The sequence below is a fragment of the Anopheles maculipalpis genome, chromosome 2RL, assembly GCF_943734695.1.
Source record: "Anopheles maculipalpis chromosome 2RL, idAnoMacuDA_375_x, whole genome shotgun sequence".
NCBI classification, from domain to species: domain Eukaryota; kingdom Metazoa; phylum Arthropoda; class Insecta; order Diptera; family Culicidae; genus Anopheles; species Anopheles maculipalpis.
Genome location: NC_064871.1, coordinates 72,391,639 through 72,409,091, shown reverse-complemented (window position 1 = coordinate 72,409,091; position 17,453 = coordinate 72,391,639). Strand labels below are relative to the sequence as shown.

Genomic DNA, 17,453 nt, shown 5'->3' with positions numbered 1-17,453 from the left:
GCACATGCCCGTGTGCGATAATACAAAAGAGTGATTACACTTGCAGGACTGGTGTGCACATCGGTGCGAGAGGTTGTGCCATTCTAACCTAACTTATCAGGTGCTCTAGCAAAAGGAGACAAGTGGAGTTGGCAACAGGTTGATGTCGGTGCATTCCGCACCGGACGGTGTTGTGGTAAATGTGAACTTAATGTCTATTTGGAGCGCTAGGCGCTCGCTCTAGAGCAAATAAATTATACGTAATAAATAGTATCCTAACCTAGATTGGGTTTGAGAGGGGGAAGAAAAAAGGATGGAGAAGGGAGAGGATCCATCTTGGGTCAGAAATATAAAAGGAGCTTTAAATACTACCCCCGATCAACAATTGCTTTACAAAGCATAAGGACTGCAGAACTGATAGACGAGTCGCTGGGAACGTTCGGTTTTCTGCATGATGCCCTTCTTGTAGTACTGCCGTATCGAGCGTGACAGTTTGTCGTAGTTCATCGCGGGTCGGTTCTTCCGACGGCCCCACAATCGTGCAACGCGCACAGAATCCTCAATCTTAAACACACCCTTGGACCGATCGATCCAGCGGATCGCGTTCTGATGTTGCTCCGGACAGGCCAGCAGTTCCTTCAGAAACTGCCACAGATGAATGTGGGAGCCTCCGTGACGTGCTTTCGGCGTTGGACCACCGGTGGCGGTCGTGGCGGTGGTGGACGTGTTTGTGGAAGGACCACCTCCAGCTGAGGATGAGCTACCGGGGCTTTCCAGCGGCATATCTTCGTCGTCATCTGGGAAGAAAGGGTAGAGACAAACATGAAATTGAAGGTGAGCCTTGAAGCGAATATTCGGTGATGACTCAAAACATTTCACAACGATGGGAAATAACTTCAATATCTTTGAAATTCGCACCAAAGCGGATGCCGAACGACAACAAATTATGCGACCTTGACCTGATTTTTTGTCTGACGATGATTTCTAAATCTGGACCCTGAAATGGTAGCTTAAGTAATAGGTAGAAATCGTCATTCCATCGTATGGGATTTTTCCGATTTTTCATGCACTTGTGCTGTCACCTGGTGATCGATCCACCGGACAGTAGTCTATGTATACTAGTTGACTACATACTGATAAAATTCGAGAGTTTTATTTCTTAAGTTACAGCAGCTAGGGCGAGGACAGTAAAAGTTCTTTGCGTAAAAGTTTGTTCGTTTACATCGTTTACTCAATCCGGGCCCGGGGAAAAAAACCGACCGTTATGTCACATACCCTTTTGGCCCGATCGGGCAAATATCGATTAGATTCTGGCCTTCCCAGAGAAGGGAAAGTTTATAAAGTGGTAGCCTGGATCAGGTCATCCGATCATTTTAATCCCTTAGAACATGCAAGAGAAGCTGCAGATCACAATCAACGAAAAGGACGTCACATCTCGTTTTCTTTTCTGGCGGAATGGCATTAACCAATGTGATTTATAGCACAAGAAGCCTTCCAATAGCTGCCACATGCATTAAAATGTACCACAAAGATGGCGAAGTGATGTTGTTTTCATCTATTCGAAGGGAGCGCTGGAATAAAGCAGCGTTTGGAGCAATTCTGGGGGATCCCAAGTAGCCAACCTAAGTGTACTCCAGTACCGCTCGATCGTAATTTTCTGGATCAATTTGAAGAGGAAAATCTATTTAAATAATTGCATGGTCAATGTCAGGAACGAATTGATGAACTTTTTGACACTTATTGGTCACGGCCCGGGCATCAAACCGCTGAAATCGATGCAAAACTGTCAAAAAATCTCCGCTGCCCCGTAGCTCTAGCTTGAGTATGCGCCAGGTTCTCCAAAACCGATTTCATAGCTAGAAAATTACACAAACACACTTGAGAATTTTCAAATCTTTCGTGGCCCGCGACCTTATGGCTTAAAGGCCGGTAAAAGCCCGATATTTGTCGAGAGAAAGAATGGATTTTCTTCTCTTAGATTAAACATTTATTAAAGAAAATAAGGCAATTTGATTGGTTACAGTATCTTTTACCGTTGAGGCTGCGGGACGTGGGATATTTCAAAATGAAAATATCAGTTTCTCAGAAATTCAGAATTCACAAATTTTCAACAGTCAGAAATTTCCTGTGGCCCGGGACGTTTTAATTTTACTTTAATGCATACGTTGTCGTATATTTTCAGACTAAATAATGCTTATATTTGTTGTACTAATAATTGTACTAAAAACCATGTTAGTAGCTCTAAAAATCATCAATCTCATCGACCAACGACGCTTGATTTGCTTTAAATGTCACAATGGTGTTTGGGAAACACATTCCGAAAACGCTTGTGTCACCACCACCACACTTTATCATCCAATTCGAAACCTGCGTGAAGGGAAACAATGTGATACTACCAGCTCGAACGCGAAAGTAAGACAAAGGGAAATGCCCGCTACACACTCATAAAATTATCATAATCGTATGCAAAACTGAAAGGAACTCACAGGTCGAACGTTTAGTTTAAACAAACTTACAAAAATGGCCTAATGAAATCGAGCAATTTGGATCGAAATTGTTAGCGTACTGTTTCGTGATGCTGCAGTAAATAAAATGGCAAATAAATGACAAAACCAATTCCCCCGCTAACTAATCTTTAGGCGATAGTCACCAGCCCGGACTAATAAATGGTCGCCATTGCGATGGATCTTATAATCGTTGTAAGCTTTCCCCCTTTGGAGAAAAAACAACATACAAACATGGCCGCTTATGAAGCTATGAGGCCGGTTTGGCAAAGCGAGCGACAATCGACGATCGACGATTTTTTTGTTGGTTCGCACCGTGTAGAGAAAGCAAACCGTACCAACGAACGGGGTGTGCTAAGGGTTCGTGTGGGACAGTGGGCAGTCTCTTCCCCGGGGAAGAAGGCCACACTTTCCCGCCGCCCAGTTTCTTCATCCAGCTTGTCGCTTGCCACGGCCGAGTGTTTTGTATCGTTCAATCAAGCGATAAAGGTAAACCTCAAGGACGTTCGAGATGCTCGGTTATGTATGTGGGCTTGTGGACTCGCCTCCACCAGGGCGGTTATGTGTGTTGAGGTGATCTCGTACCACCTTTTGGGTGAAGTGAAAGATCGACCCCAGGGAGACCTTACATGGACGCTGTTGAACACCACGATGGAGTCATTTTCTTCCGTACGCTCAAATACAGAAAACACACACACAAATACACACCCCTACCAAGGGGGGGGGGGGGGGGGGTGTGTGGTTGTTCCAGCACTTTCTTCGGTGACTTTTGCACGTCGCACTCGGCGTAAAATTAGTGTTGTGAGTTTGATTTTTTTTTTGCGGTTACCTCCCCACCGCCCCATATTTCTTGGTGCAGACAAGGCAAGCCAAGATCCCCATTCCGCGAACGTTTGTTTGCTGGTGGCGGCTCCGGCATGTGGTTCTCCGTTTGTACCATCGGAATCAACAAAATCAGACACAAATCAGCCAGAAAAAAAAGAGTTACGTGAAAGAAATACCGAGTGAAAGAGAAGCGTGTGTGTTGCGTGTGTTCGAGATGGGAAAGCGTCCCCCCCACCCCCCCTCCCCTTGTCAAGGGGTGGATTTTATTGCGATCGCGAGAGCCGTTTGGTGTGCGTTTTTTTTTTTGCACACCAAAAGTAAGAGCAGACAGGAGAAACTGTTTGTTTACCATTTACTTCAAGGTAAAAGTCTGGGTTGCTCGAGCCGCGTTGTACAAAACCCTCAGGTCCCCGATATGATCGTAACTGAGTGGTTTCATATTTTAAAAAAATTCTTCAATGTATCACCCAAAACGTACGCCATTGCGAGAAAAAAAAACAACCTTACCATTCGCGGTCTTGTCCGACTAGCTTTATTGGGAATTGTTTTCCAAGCTTTTTTTTTTGTTGGTAAATTTTATCTTACTCTCCAAAAACCTGTTCCCCTCTCTGCCTTTGGGATCAGCTTAATCTTTGAAAGCTCTTCCCAAAAACCCGAATCCAGAAGCAGAAGAAGTGAAAAAATAAAGTAACAATCCAAACAAAACCTTTAGCATACAAAAAAAAAAACTGCTCCAGACGGACGGCAGGCAACGGACCTTTGCTGCTGCCTGTGTTGCTAATCGTTATTCCGAAGGTCGTTCCAAGGCGAAACGAACGTCGTCCATGTGTAGGTATCGCATTGCTTCGCAATTGGTGTGGGCACAGACGAAAAGGGTTCGTGCGAAGGGAGCTGTGTATCACAGCGCTCAACATAAAATCAATTTCACCAGAGAAAGTCTGCGCGAGAGCGTTCGGTTCGAGATTGCGGGAGGGATGGCGGATCGTACGCGTCGTGTGTGTGTGTGTGTATCAATATAAACGCCTGACGAGGCGAGGTTGTGTTTGATTTCGCATCGGTTTAGGCGAATTTTAGCGAACTGACCCTTTTATTTTGTGGATGAAGATCATATAACATCATTCAATCTGTTACTTGGGGCATATGCTACATGATATTGATTCTACTTACCATCACTGACGTCACCGTTCATGGAGTCGCTGTCAAAGTTCTCCACCATCGGGGGGCTTGTGCTTGGGCCGGGTGTAACACTACTGCCACCGCTACCAACACTGCTGGGCAACATCACGCCGCCAAGCATACTGTCGTTCGGCAATCCACCAGTAAAGCTGCTATTAGTACATCCCATCGCTGAGATGACACCGCCGCTGGTAAGACTTTCGGTGACCATACTGTCAACGGTAGTATTATCGCCCACCATCAGACGGTGGATCTGCTTCCAAAGCTCCAGATAGCCGTGCAGCTTATCACCACCCTGCGCAGAGCGAACGGGACGATGGACGAGAGATATTTTAATTAGTAAACAGAAGAATAATTCTACCGAGACGCCACGAATACGGTCGCCCAACGGGGCATCTCTTTGCATTTGGAAAATGGTATCATTTGAATGGAATGTTGGAGCAACTAAACTTGCGCCGCTGTGCGCGAGAGCTTAGCGAGTTGAAAGACTGGTTTTTGCTGATCAGACCAAGGGCCATGTGATGGGTAGCTTGGGTGCAGGAGGGGGCAGGAAGGTGTTACGACTTCGACAACACCGCTCCGAAGCGTTACAAATACATAAAATCGCGGTGAAAGTGAAAAGCCGTCCGGTGTAGCGAATGCACACACCGAGCGCATTAAAATGGCAACGCACGCGGTGCGGTTACTGCGTGTCGGCGATCCAACCGGGGAACCAGTTCGTTGGATGGTTCGAAACGAAATTCAACCACCGACCGAAAAAAACACAACAACAATAACTCCAACAAAGTCACCGGAGTATGTGTACCGTGTGTTCTCCAGATGGATACAGTGTGCGGTTGTGTGCGTTTGGCCTTCTCGTGATCGTCACTTTTGACTGTACGAGACTGACGTCATCGAAGTGAGTCGGTTCGGTAACCGTGCCGGGAGGAGGGGTGTTGATCGCACCATTTTGTTGGTGGTTGGATTCGCGCTTACCTGCGGTATGCGGCGCACAAACTCTTCCAGCGGAAGTGCTGCGAGTTGGGCTCCATTTTCCGGGAACAGGGCCGGCAGGTTGTCTAGCCGGGGTAGGAAATATTTGCCCATTGCTAGCTCCAACCACTGATGAACCTTGGCCGTTGTCCATTGCTTGGGATCTGTTGGAAGGCGGGAAAAATGAAGAAAACAACGCGAGTTAGTAAGGATCATTCCGTCCGCTAGAAGAACCACCTACCGGAGGAGATGCCCAGCTCGGTACAGGTCGCCTGCACACCGTTCTTCATCTCCTGCAGTGCAAACTCAAACACCGGCCCGATGTCGACATGGGTCGTCAGCCCTCCGATCAGCGAATCCAGCTCTAAAGGTTTCAAATTATGACGTCGCTGGAAGCTGGTGTCCTGCAGATGTTCCCGCAGTATCTGAAATCCACCTTGCGGTTTGATGTCGGGCTGCTGCTGCTCAAGCTGTCCACCGTAATTCGGTTCCACCTTCACGAATGCCGGTGACGGTGCTTGCGACTGATGGTACGGCGATGAGTCACCGAGCAGCGACTCAAGATCGATGCTTGTTTCCGCGCCCGAATCGTACTCAGTTTTGATGGGATGATCCAACAGCCCGGTGCCGCCGTACGGTGACAGGGTGCGGGCACTGTGCAGCGTTTGCTGGTGCGGATGGTCCAGTAGCCCGTAGGACGAAGCGGTCGATTCGGGTGAGGCGGGATTGCTGCTGATGACGCTACCGCAACTACTGTAACCGCTGCTGCTCCAACTGTCCGACCAGGCCGTCGACGGGTGCTCCTGTTTCATCGGCTGCATGCCACCGGTCGGCACGTCGTGAAAGATCGTCGCCGGTATGTACTCCGGGCTTTGGGCTGGACCGGCCCCGAACGCGTGCTGCTGCTGCTGTGACTGGGGGCTCAGTGGGACCTCGCCGTCGTTCGGGAGTACCGACAGGTCGAAAAGTTCCGCGTACGATGCGTACACGTCCGACGTATAGTTACCGGCCGGCACGGTCTGGGGCGTCTAGAAAGAGGGAACGAAGCAAACGCAAAATGGATGATAAGCAAACGTTTCTAGAAGCACTGATGTCCGAAAAAAAAACATTTTTTGGCTACCGGTGACACTCACTAGAAACTAGATCACAGACGATAAACACGCGCGGCCCCGGGTTAGCGTGTATCGAGTCTTCCGAAACATATCACAGACTGACACACGCTGCTAGACCTAGAACAAGGTGTAGCAGCGTGCCGGTGGCAATTCTAGATCCTACAACCATCCCCGCCAATATACACCAACACAACTACCCAACGGCAGCACATAAGGCGAGTTTCGCGAATTCCTTCACCTGCTTCCCATTCCCAAACCTCGTCCCCGGCTGACATGATGCTATGGTGGAGCTTTAATACAGTCAGCAGCATCGTTGACGTCGATGGGTACGTCAGCATCAGCTAGGCACAAACGATCTAACGCAAGCCAATAAAATCTACGAGTACTACGAGTTAGGCAAACATTCTACTACGCCATCGTTTCGCGTAATGCCATTTCCTGCTCTGGCTTTGGCTGTCACGTTTTTTTTTGCTTCTCACCCACTTCCCCTCCTTCAAACTGCTTCTGAATGGTGCGTCTTGTTCTCATGCACTACTGCTGCCGATCGTACAGAACACACAGAAGCTACCCTTCTCCAAGCGTCCCCTAAACGCTTGGTCTTGGTCGAGCTTGCAATGTCGTTTTCTCGCAACGATCTCGCTCTTTGGAGCTTTCGGCGTTGTTTGCTGATGTGTGTGTGTGTATGTGTTGACAGTTGTTTGAGGCTGGATCTTACGTTCTAGCGTCCACAGTGCCTGCGTCATCTCAATCGACCGGGCTATAGGTTATGAGCTGAACATTTCATTAGTATTCTCAAGCTGGGATCACCACACGAGCTAGCGCTAAAGCTACGACTGTTTCAAGGCCTACACGCTTCACTGGCGACCGAGGATAAAGCTCATAAAGATAGCAACTTTGGTTTTAAGTGCTATTAGACCAGAACTACGGTTGGCCCACCTGCTTTAGTATCTCGCTCAGCAGCTGGTCAGCTACGCGCGCCAACCGTTCCATCATGGCGGTTGTGTTCCGCTGCACACTTTGGCACGATCGTTTAAACATAGTGCTGGACGGCTTGAGGTATCGCAGTGGTCACTACTGAACTGTATTTAGCTTTTCCCACCCGGTGGGGTTGCGGCTTTTATAGCACAGCAGTCCAGCGTGTCCACTAATCGAATCATCAACCATATCTTGCCCATGTATTCCGTTATCAATGGCGTTCTGGGTATTCTGGGCGCGCACCGATCGGTATCGAGCCGTATGTTGCCATGGTCTTTACGGAGAGATCTATTAAATAAATGACCAATTGTATATGACACCCGAAACACGTGTGGGTTGGCCGACTGATAAGACAAGCCATTCCTGGAACGGTCAACTTTGTTGCAGCGAGTACAAGGCGGCCATTTCATGTAGTAAGTTGATCATATCTTAAAATTCGTTTCCAAGCTGTGGCTCTCGATTGGTTCATTTGGGTCCAATTGGAAGTTGAATATAAATCGGGGGGCGGTCTATTGCTCCTTTGCGGCACGATGGAGCCCAACGTCGAAGTGTCCCTAGGCTATCCACTCAACGTCAGAAAAGGTCGATCGGTGTGTACCGTGCAAACTTGCTTCGCCGTTTTTGCCTGACAGCTCCGAGCGCCGGACGTAACGTAATGATCTAAATTTAGCACCAAACCGTACGTCTCGTGCGTCAAATAGTCGCACAATCATCGTCGTCACCTGTCAGAGGTGCCTCGCTGCTGTACTAGCGATCGTGTAATGACGATCGCGACAAGTAGTAAAAAAAAAAGGGCGATTGAATGAAAATTAGCGAGAAAACTTTACTTCGATCACGTCATATTTCGTGTGGCTATTTTTCCCCCAATTGCGATCGGTTCGACCGAGCTCCGGTGGCTTGACGTCAGTGTCAGAGATTCATTGATCGGTTGGTGGCGGGCTTGGAAAAGTACTGTGCGAATTATGCACCCTGAATGCGCTGAATGAATTGCTGGCTGATCGTTCCGTATCGATTACGGCGAAATCGTTTATAGTATCGGACCTGGGTGTGTGAGTGTGTGTTTGGGAGGAAAACGGGAAAACGTTGGAGCATTGTAGTTTGGTGAGAAAATAGAACTCCGAGGAGACCATTATTCTCAATTCGAGGAAACTGACCGTTCTCACACACATCAAGTGTTGTGTGCCTGACTTTTTAAAATTTGGAACAATTTTCATCTAACTCATGTGTTGATGTGTGCATGTGGCAGCTTAGTAATATTAAGCATTCTAGGGTGATGTTTAGGTGTCCATTTTGTATTGCCAGAATGGTTATTGATGCTACTGTCTTCAACGTCTCGCGCGTATTGACAGGGTGAAAATGTATGCATTGCAAATTTTGTTTCCATCTGCCGGCACCCGGGGCAACATTGCACGATCGTTGCACGTAGCGTATGCGATTGTTCTATGCTGGCACACCTTCAACTCGACCGTTTGTTTATGCAAGTAACAGCGACGATCGTGACATACACCGTAATGGTTAGGTTCGGGGTGCGGTACACGGTATCTGCGAGACACCATAAATATTTATGTCAGCACCAACGCCGGCACACACACACAGCCGTGGTTAGTACAGCCGCGATGCTGGCCGATTTCGCCCAATCGCTTCAGGTGCATTTCAGCACACCCTGTGGTTTGCATTCGTATCGGGCGCACAAGAGCAGAAAATAAATTTACCGCTTGGTGTTGCCCATTCTTCTGCCCGCGATTGATGGCGCGCGCGTTCAGACAGGCAAGCGACCAACTTTCCCGTCCTGCGAACGCACACAGAAATCTAATGAAGCTTCCATCTTCAATAAACCATTTTTGCACACTTTCGACAGCAGACATATTGGTTTTGGCGACTTCATCGCGACCGTACCCGGTTTCCTCTTTAATTAAACGCCCCGGCGCACAGAATGACAAGCAAGCCGGCACCGATAAGGGCAAAGGTGCGAAGCAAAGAAAGTGTCCCCGAGTGCTTGAGATGTGCTAGAATCGATCCGGTAGAATGTAGTTAGGTCTGGGCATGGGCATCGCTAAGGGACTGGTTCCGGTTTTTTGCACTTCCCAAGGTCTTCGCTGCCACGTTTGGTGATCGATCGCAGACTGGTGCGAGACTTTCCCTTCTGCGCATGCACCGGTGCAGCCGATCTGGAGCAATTAAATTAGAGCCAAGTCCCCGTTTCCCTTTTCCGTTTGTGAAGGATCGGTGCGGTTTCGGTGCGAATGGAACATCCCAACACTGCGGAAGTAACTCTCGGCTTCAGGCGGGCCTTGTTTGGGAAAAGCAGCAGGTTTTTCCTGGCGGGAGCACATTGAATGAACATCGGGACATGAATGGGAGTGTAAGAGGGAATATGGGAACACCGGCTGGTGCGTTATGGACGCCAGCCTATTTCTTGCCAGACTTGAGGGCTCGTCTATTTCCAAGAAGATTAAAAACAAAAGTGTACAAGGAGGTTAGAGCTCTGTGAATCAACGAAATCAGTTAATGATTCTTGAATAAAAATTGTATATTATTCCACACGGATATACAGAATTTTGAAGTCCTCTAGAAATCCTCAAGGTTGATAAAGGGTACCTAGAATAGATGTACCAAATTCATATGTCAAGATCGAGTTCAATCTTAGCTGTTGTAGAATCGGAATCGGTCTCACTTAATGTTTGTTTGTATACTTTATGAAAGTCATGATAGTTGTATTGAACTTGTAAATCCCTGTTCATCGATAGACCTTGTTATTCTGTAAAGCTACACGCCTTCGACGCCATTATAAACTAAAATGGAACAAAACAGTGTGTCATTTTGATTAGTCAGCAATTTTTTGTTGTATGTCAACACAGCAAATAAATAGATTTGCATACGTTTGCATTAAACGTGATGAGGATCTCGACGAACGGATCTAATTGAAGGCGATCTAAACGGCAAATTGATCTTACCACAGTCACGGCTGTTATTTGTTCCAACTCAGAACTCAAGCTTCTTCACTGACTATTCAACAATAATCTCTTAAACTCGAACCTCTTTTATTACTGTTTCCTTAAAAGAATCATTAAACCACATCTTCTAGAATATGCAATCGGCATTAAAGTTCGCCCGAACCTTTTGTAAGCCTTCTCGGTTTCAATAAAAAAAAAAACACTCCAAAGTTTTCACGCTCCACACCGAGCGAAATGGGCAAACGAAAAACTGCCCCGCATCAAGCGCGTAACCTTTCGGACACCATTGGCTGTCCAGCAGCATTAGTATGCAGGAATCTGGTAACATTATGCAAAATTAACTACCGATATCGGGGCGTCAAGTTGGATTTCGTGGACATTCGATACGCAGCAGCAGCAGCAAAAAGACAAGAAAATACAATGCTCCATCTCGAATCTTGGGCCGGCCGAATGGTTCGAGAATCACCTAAATGTGCCGAATAAACACGGTCCACAGTGTTTGCGCTGGACCTGGACCGGTTCGGCCGAGGAGTTGTGCGAATGTGATCGCGGAAGCAAAAGTTTCGATCCAACCGAGGCTGCCATTTTGTTTCGAAGGGGGGTTTGTGTACATTTTTATTTTCCTCTTGTTTCGCGCGCGGTGACTGTGGCTATGTGCTGTGTGTAGTTCTATCTGCCAGTGTCGCGCTTTAGAACGTCAAAATACCGGTTTGAGCAGGTTTTTATTTGGGATGGTAATCAAGATCGCGCAGTTCGTAGCGGCGACGATGTTGAGGGAACCTCTATTTGACGCTACATTAGCTTTGCCGAGCAAAAGTACAATAGCTCGGTAGTGATCTTTGCGATCGTGCCTTGAAACACTTTCGATTTTAGAACAAGTCACGCTCGTTCAATGTAAAGCTGTATATGTTGACGTTGACAGGAGCAAGCCTCAGCCTGTAGATTGGTTGCGCTGAAGCTGTCCCGGAGCTAATTGGAGCTCCGAAAACACTTCCTGGACTACTGGCAGGTTTCCAAGTATCCCGATTGCATCGGCCACCAGGCGGTTGTCTGATCGTACGAATGATCGTCGGGTGCTTAAAACTGGATTAAGTTGCGTAACTGCTTGCACCATGTTCGCGGAAGGCTTTCGCTACGCTCGCTTCGCTAGAAACTGCATTTTTTGGGTCACCACGTCGTCTCCGAGCAGGGAAGTGAAAGTGAAAGGCACCCCCCCCACACTGCTCCAAACTACTATCTTGTGACGTCAAACATATGAAAGCGCAGCACAGGTAGTGAATCAGTTTTGGATTAGTTGGATTAAGTTGGACGCACGGCCAGGTGCCTGGTGCTGGATTGCACAAGGTGCACCGTGAGTCAGATCTATAACCTTCAGCTACTGGTAAAACGGCGCTGCTTGGCTGATCAAGGGTTGGCAGCCCCTTAGGAAATACCCAAAACCTACATACCGTGTGCGAGTGTGCGTTGCAGAATCTCTTGCACTGCTCCGCTCCAACATTACATAAGGTACCTGAACCTCCTCTTCTTCAGTACGTGTAAAAAAAAACAACAACAATCTCAACCCTGAGTTGCTAATTCTCTTTCTTAAGATGACTTGGGGAAAACCCGAACAAAACCGCGGCCGGGCCGGACCGGTGTGGGTTCGTCACGAAGTCCGTGTGCAGCGTACCATGACGAGCGTACTCGGCGACTTGTTCAATTGAACGACGCGCAAGTGACGAACTCGTTTTTCCGCCGCGAATTGAGCAATCGCGCAATGCGATATGCTTCATTCGTACACTTCGGCGTAATGTGGTCGGTTCCGTGTAAACGGAACGGTCGAAAGATTCGGAGCAAGGATAGCGAGGAACCGGGCCCGGTGAATGCCAGCGAGTTGATCTTTCGCCCGTTGTGAGGAGTTTTCAGTGTCGGGAATTATGTGGCAGGTAAAAGGGAGATCGAACCGGATCGGTAGAGTGGGTGTAGAACACATAGAACGCTCTTTGGTAGCTAGTTGGCATACAATGTTCTTGAACAGCTTCGCTCAAGGTTGACTCTGTCGGGAGTGTTGTGCATTATTGATGTGGACTTTGATTGAATTCCAGAACACAACCAGTCGACCAAAAGAGGTGTGTTCTACCCGCTTAGCAAATCCTATAAAGCTGGCTTAGCTGCTACAGCTGCCGTTTCGATAAAATATGAACGTCTCGTCAAAACGTACATGCCGCTGGCCACATGCGTCGCTCTGACTTGATTGTCTCGCTGGTGCGCACAAACGGGACGCCATTAATCCGGATTTATAGAACGATCGCCATTTGAAAGTGTCACGACAACATGGTGCCCGGTGCTGGAAATCAGATTGTTTCCTACTTTACCACCCGCTGCTATATTTAGTGCTGCTCATTTGATTGATCCCAGAATGCGATTTTTATCGCACGATCGTCTGTCGCCGATTGACGCACGTAGAGGGTGCAGTGGTTCGATCAGTCAGTTTTGACGTTCCCGGACTCCAGCGCGTCTGATCTGTCGCCAACTCAACTCTCAAGGTGTATTTCGGGTAGCTTGTGGGAAGGTTCTAAAATTAGAACTTCCTTCCATGGTGTGCGCTGATCTGAGTGCTGAAAGCGGTTGTGGTGTTGTTTTTCTTCGATAGAAAAAAAAAATAAAGGATTAAATGCAAATTAATTCGATCATTAAATCCTTTGATGGTATATTAGAGATATAAAGTTCCCGTGTGCGGTCGGACACACAGATCAGACCGAGCAGGCGTAATGTACAGAACAAAGGACTAGTTCTGCTTGTGTGCGAATATAACACGAGTGCAATAAATTTTGCTTTTCTTTTTTTTTCCTTTCTCCCTGCTCTCTCCCTGATCTTCCCCTTGTCAAATCACCCTTGTCAAGTAGCGGGTGAGAGGGGATCAACAGTAAATTCGCTCAATAAACTACACAAACGGATAAAAGTGAAAGTTTGTTTGTCGTCACCGGGTGTCGACCAGTGTGCAAGAAGTACTAAAGGCACCACTGACATGCAAAGCAAAGCTTTTTGCACTAGCAAAAAGCGGGGAAACAACAAAACCAAACCACAACTGGTGTGAAAACAAAAAAGTGGGGAAACGATCATAAATAAGTCATAACGAATGGAACAATGTGCTGAAGGTCGACGGAACGAGTGGCGTCAAAAATTGGCACACACTGTGTGGCCGGGCCGAGCTTAACGTCAAACAAGCGCTAGCGTGTGTTTGGCTAGCCTCGTTCATCCATCATTTGCACACACAGACAGGCGCAAAATTTGTGAAACTGTCTTCCCAAGGAAGCTGCTATTCGATAGCAGCTGGATGATGTCATCGACGCGGCGCGCCGCCATGTTGGATTTAGGATCGATCGGTAGTGTTGGTGTGGGCCAGCAGGCAACTTTGCGACTCGATAGGTGATCGTACAGTCCCACACCCTCCCTTCAACGAGCACCCGGGAGTGCTCCGGAATTGTAAAATGTTTCTTCCTCCTTTCAAAAGCACTGTCTCATAACGATCGATCGGAGTAATGCAAGTGAAATAGACAGTGATGGATAGTGATTTTTTTTATTTTGTGCAATATCACACCATCTGCGGTGCTGGATATGCGCTAATGACACTGGCAAACACGGGAGAAAATGGTGTAACATTCCAACAGCCGGGTGATTAGATCGCGTCCAACAGAAAGCCCATGCGCAGCGCCCAGTCAGGGTGCTTTTTCGAACGAATGGAATCGCAAAAAACGCTGACTAAGCGATCTGGTAGTGTAGCAATCATGTTTTGCATACTCACTCACGCCTCGCCTTGCGGTATTTGATCAGGACATGAATTCGGTACGGTGGAAGCTGGTGTGAGTAACCGCAAATACTTGTTTTCTTCTTCTTCTTCTTCTTCTTACGCTCCTCTAATGACGTCCACACGGAACCGGTCCCCAAACCGTCAGTGCCCTTCGGCAGTGCTACTTGCAGCAGGGGGTGAAATTAATTCCACGATCGTGTGGGATTTTTCGCTTAAATAATACTTCTTTTTAATCATCAATGTTTCGGTTTCGTTGCAAGGTGAACTTGAAGGATGTGTAACGTGACTAATCATTCTGATCAAAGTTGAACTGCACAACCCTCAGTTGGTACGTTATCAAAAGTTCAAAAATATTTTTTATCCGTTCAAAATACGATGGAGCAGCATGGTCTTTTGTAGACTTTATGGAATTCAAAAAGGATTTTTTTGTTGCAAATTTTGATTTCAAATTGAAAACTTATTAAAGCAAGCAGTACGAATAAAAAATCATTGACTTCAAATATTTTTTTTTTCAAATTTGATTCATACTTTCAATACAGCTTACTTTGTAGAAGCTTTTTAGCACATATGTACTAAAACGGTCATAGTAGAATAATAAATTAATTAGCACAGATCAGTTCCACCATATTCCAGAAAGAGAAAAACCAGTTTGAAGAAATAATTGTGCTAATTGTGTCCATGTACACACACACACACACACACACACAGACAAACACATTGTCAAATCAAACAAAATGGAACAAAAACTGGTACATAGACTGTACTAAACCTATTAGCACCATCATAAAATCCCACCGATCAAATGATCATTCTTTTGGTGCTGTTTATGCTTCAACCAATTCTTCCCGCAAAAAATGCCCGAAACCGAACAAACTTTAAAGGTATATTTAAAGCAAATTGTGTATGTTTATGTTGTGATTTGCGTCCCTCTGTTGTTTAGTAAACACACACACAGTTGATGATCTCCCTTAACCCTCGCGACTTGTGGTGGCCCAAACGGTAAATGCGTCGTTCCCTTCCTGTTTGATTTAACTACTTTACTCTAACTACTAGCACACACCGGTGTGATGGATTTTGCAGGTATTTGCACCGAAATTAACTATTCCTTTGTACCGGATCGTGCGCGTGCGCGTGCTAAAGTCGTTTGCGCGCTTCGCCGATCCGTTCGTGCTGGGTACGTTAATAAATGCGTTTTAATTGATCCCCTCCCGGGTGTGTCTGTGTCGGTTTGCTGGAGTTCAAAGTTGTGGAGGCGCGAAATAAAAGACGAACAAAAAAAAAAAAGGTTGCCTCCAAACGTCCAGGCAAAGATGAAACAAGTGCGTCATCGTGCGGAGTTGAGCGTGAAAAATTACATCACCCGATGGAGGAGGAACGCTCATTTTCCTTTTTTTCCCCCCCCCAGGTGTGCGCATTCAATTGGAGTGTTTGGAAAACTCTTCACCAGATGAAGAATGAATAGGAAGAAAAACGAGAAGGAAAACGGTGGTGAGGTGAGAGGCTTGTTCGCTTACCTTTTCCTTCGGGTACAGCATCATTTCGTACGCCATTATTGTACGTGAGTTTTTCGATGGTGAGTACACACGAGTACACGCCGTTTGTTTTGTTTACGTTTTACGTTGGTGGTGGTATGTAATACCGTGTGTGTGGGCCGATGAGGGCGCGGGAGGTGCTGATGATGACCGTATAATGGATGCGTGTTATCAAATCGCTCGAAATGGAATCGCTCGCCGGCGGGAGTTACTGATAGCACACGGGCGAACCAGCACACTGAGCACTAAACACTACGTTGTTATTTCACCTTTCACTTCGATGGCGCATATATGGGTGGGTATGTGTGGGTGTGGTGGTTGTTTTTTGATTTAATTATCTCCAGCAAAACCAGCAAACTTGCGAAGGTGGTGTGATTCGTTTTGCGCCTACTGCAATGCAAGTACAATGTTGAATTAATCGGGTTCAAAGGTAGCTCCTGTGATTGTTCTTCAGCCGTAATCGGTTCCCTGAAGCTGTTCGAAAATAGCGAATCCCAAGGTACCGGCGAGATATAGCCCCCGTGAAGGCAGTCACCGTAGGCTGACTGAACTTGAATCCGGAGAATCTTTTACACGGTCTGTCTAGTGGTCGAACACTCGGACACTGATAAGGTGCTGCCCCGGGCCCGGCGCTATCAGTAAGCAGTGTGGCACACTTCGTCCGTTTGCTCGTTCAAACAGTGCACGACGAACCACTTGTCTGAGGGTTGCTCTGTTTGCGAAACTGAGGTACCCGAGCACCCAGCTGATTTTACGCTGACTTGTTTGATAAACTTCGACCTTCGTCGCACTCTGTGACACTCTGGACAAACGCACACAAACACGCACGCACACACAGACACTTGATCTTGGTCCTTGATGTCCGTCTTTGCGGATCAGAGCTTTAAGTGGCAACTTGCCTACCAGCTATTCGGACAAGCTGACGTACCGTACTGTTAGGCTGCACTGGATCATTCCTATCGCTACTGTTCATTGCTTTGAGCCTTTTTAAACAAACTGGTATATTTAACACTCGGAATCTTGGGGATAATAATGTTGCACGTCACTCACTGTTAAATACTGGGGGACGGACAGACAAAGTATTGCAAAAACCCACAGCAATCCGCAACACTGTTTTAGCGCATCCAGCATCCAACGCTGCCACTGCTTCGTTCGGCTCTTGGTTCGTGAATAAGCGAACCGTTTGCGAACGCGTTCGCCCTAAGCCGATCCGACGTCCGATCGATGCGAGCGACGCAAAAACAGCCCCCCCCTCCCCCTCCCCCCTCCGCTATCTGAGGGCTTTCACTCGCTCTCGCTCTCAGGCCCCAAAGGAAAGAGAGCAACCCCTCGCAGGATGGAAAGAGAGCCCCGGCATCGAGATTATATTGGCCATTTCAGGCAACCTGAAACCACCCCGCCACCAACCACCCACCACCAACACAGTAAATCCCCCGTTTTTTCGGGGAGTGGGGAGCAATTCGCTGGAACTGGTGTGCGTGCGTGGCTCGCGCACCACGCGTTTGGAGCAGAGCGCGAGCGCGCGCGCAAAAAAAAAATCCCCCGGCACAACGCAGCGCGCTCTTCATGCTTCGTTTTGAAAGTTTTGTTTTTCACATTTTTACCACCTTCAAAAGCACACGGTGTGTTTTGGC

The 17,453-nt window shown here is 47.3% G+C and overlaps 2 protein-coding genes across 2 annotated transcripts in view; both read right to left on the bottom strand.

Moving 5' to 3' along the window:
• Positions 1-17,453, bottom strand: part of LOC126556345 (signal peptidase complex subunit 3) — a 586,951-nt gene that overhangs the window by 258,847 nt on the left and 310,651 nt on the right. The window lies entirely within an intron of this gene.
• On the bottom strand, positions 370-15,845 carry LOC126556039 (DNA-binding protein D-ETS-4). The gene is made up of 5 exons (XM_050211205.1): positions 15,802-15,845; positions 5,698-6,484; positions 5,460-5,620; positions 4,476-4,779; positions 370-776 (listed from the first exon to the last, which is right to left on the bottom strand). The coding sequence occupies exons 1-5, from the start codon at positions 15,835-15,837 to the stop codon at positions 370-372; spliced, it is 1,695 nt and encodes a 564-aa protein (XP_050067162.1). The 5' UTR covers positions 15,838-15,845.

Bases quoted from the DNA above. Each gene is read 5' to 3' on its own strand.
- LOC126556039 (XM_050211205.1), bottom strand. From the start codon at position 15,837: ATGGCGTACGAAATGATGCTGTACCCGAAGGAAAAG. The intron at 5,621-5,697 runs GTAGGTGGTTCT...GCCTTCCAACAG, and splicing joins CGAGCTGGGCATCTCCTCCG to ATCCCAAGCAATGGACAACG. The intron at 777-4,475 runs GTAAGTAGAATC...CTTTCTTCCCAG, and splicing joins GAACGGTGACGTCAGTGATG to ATGACGACGAAGATATGCCG.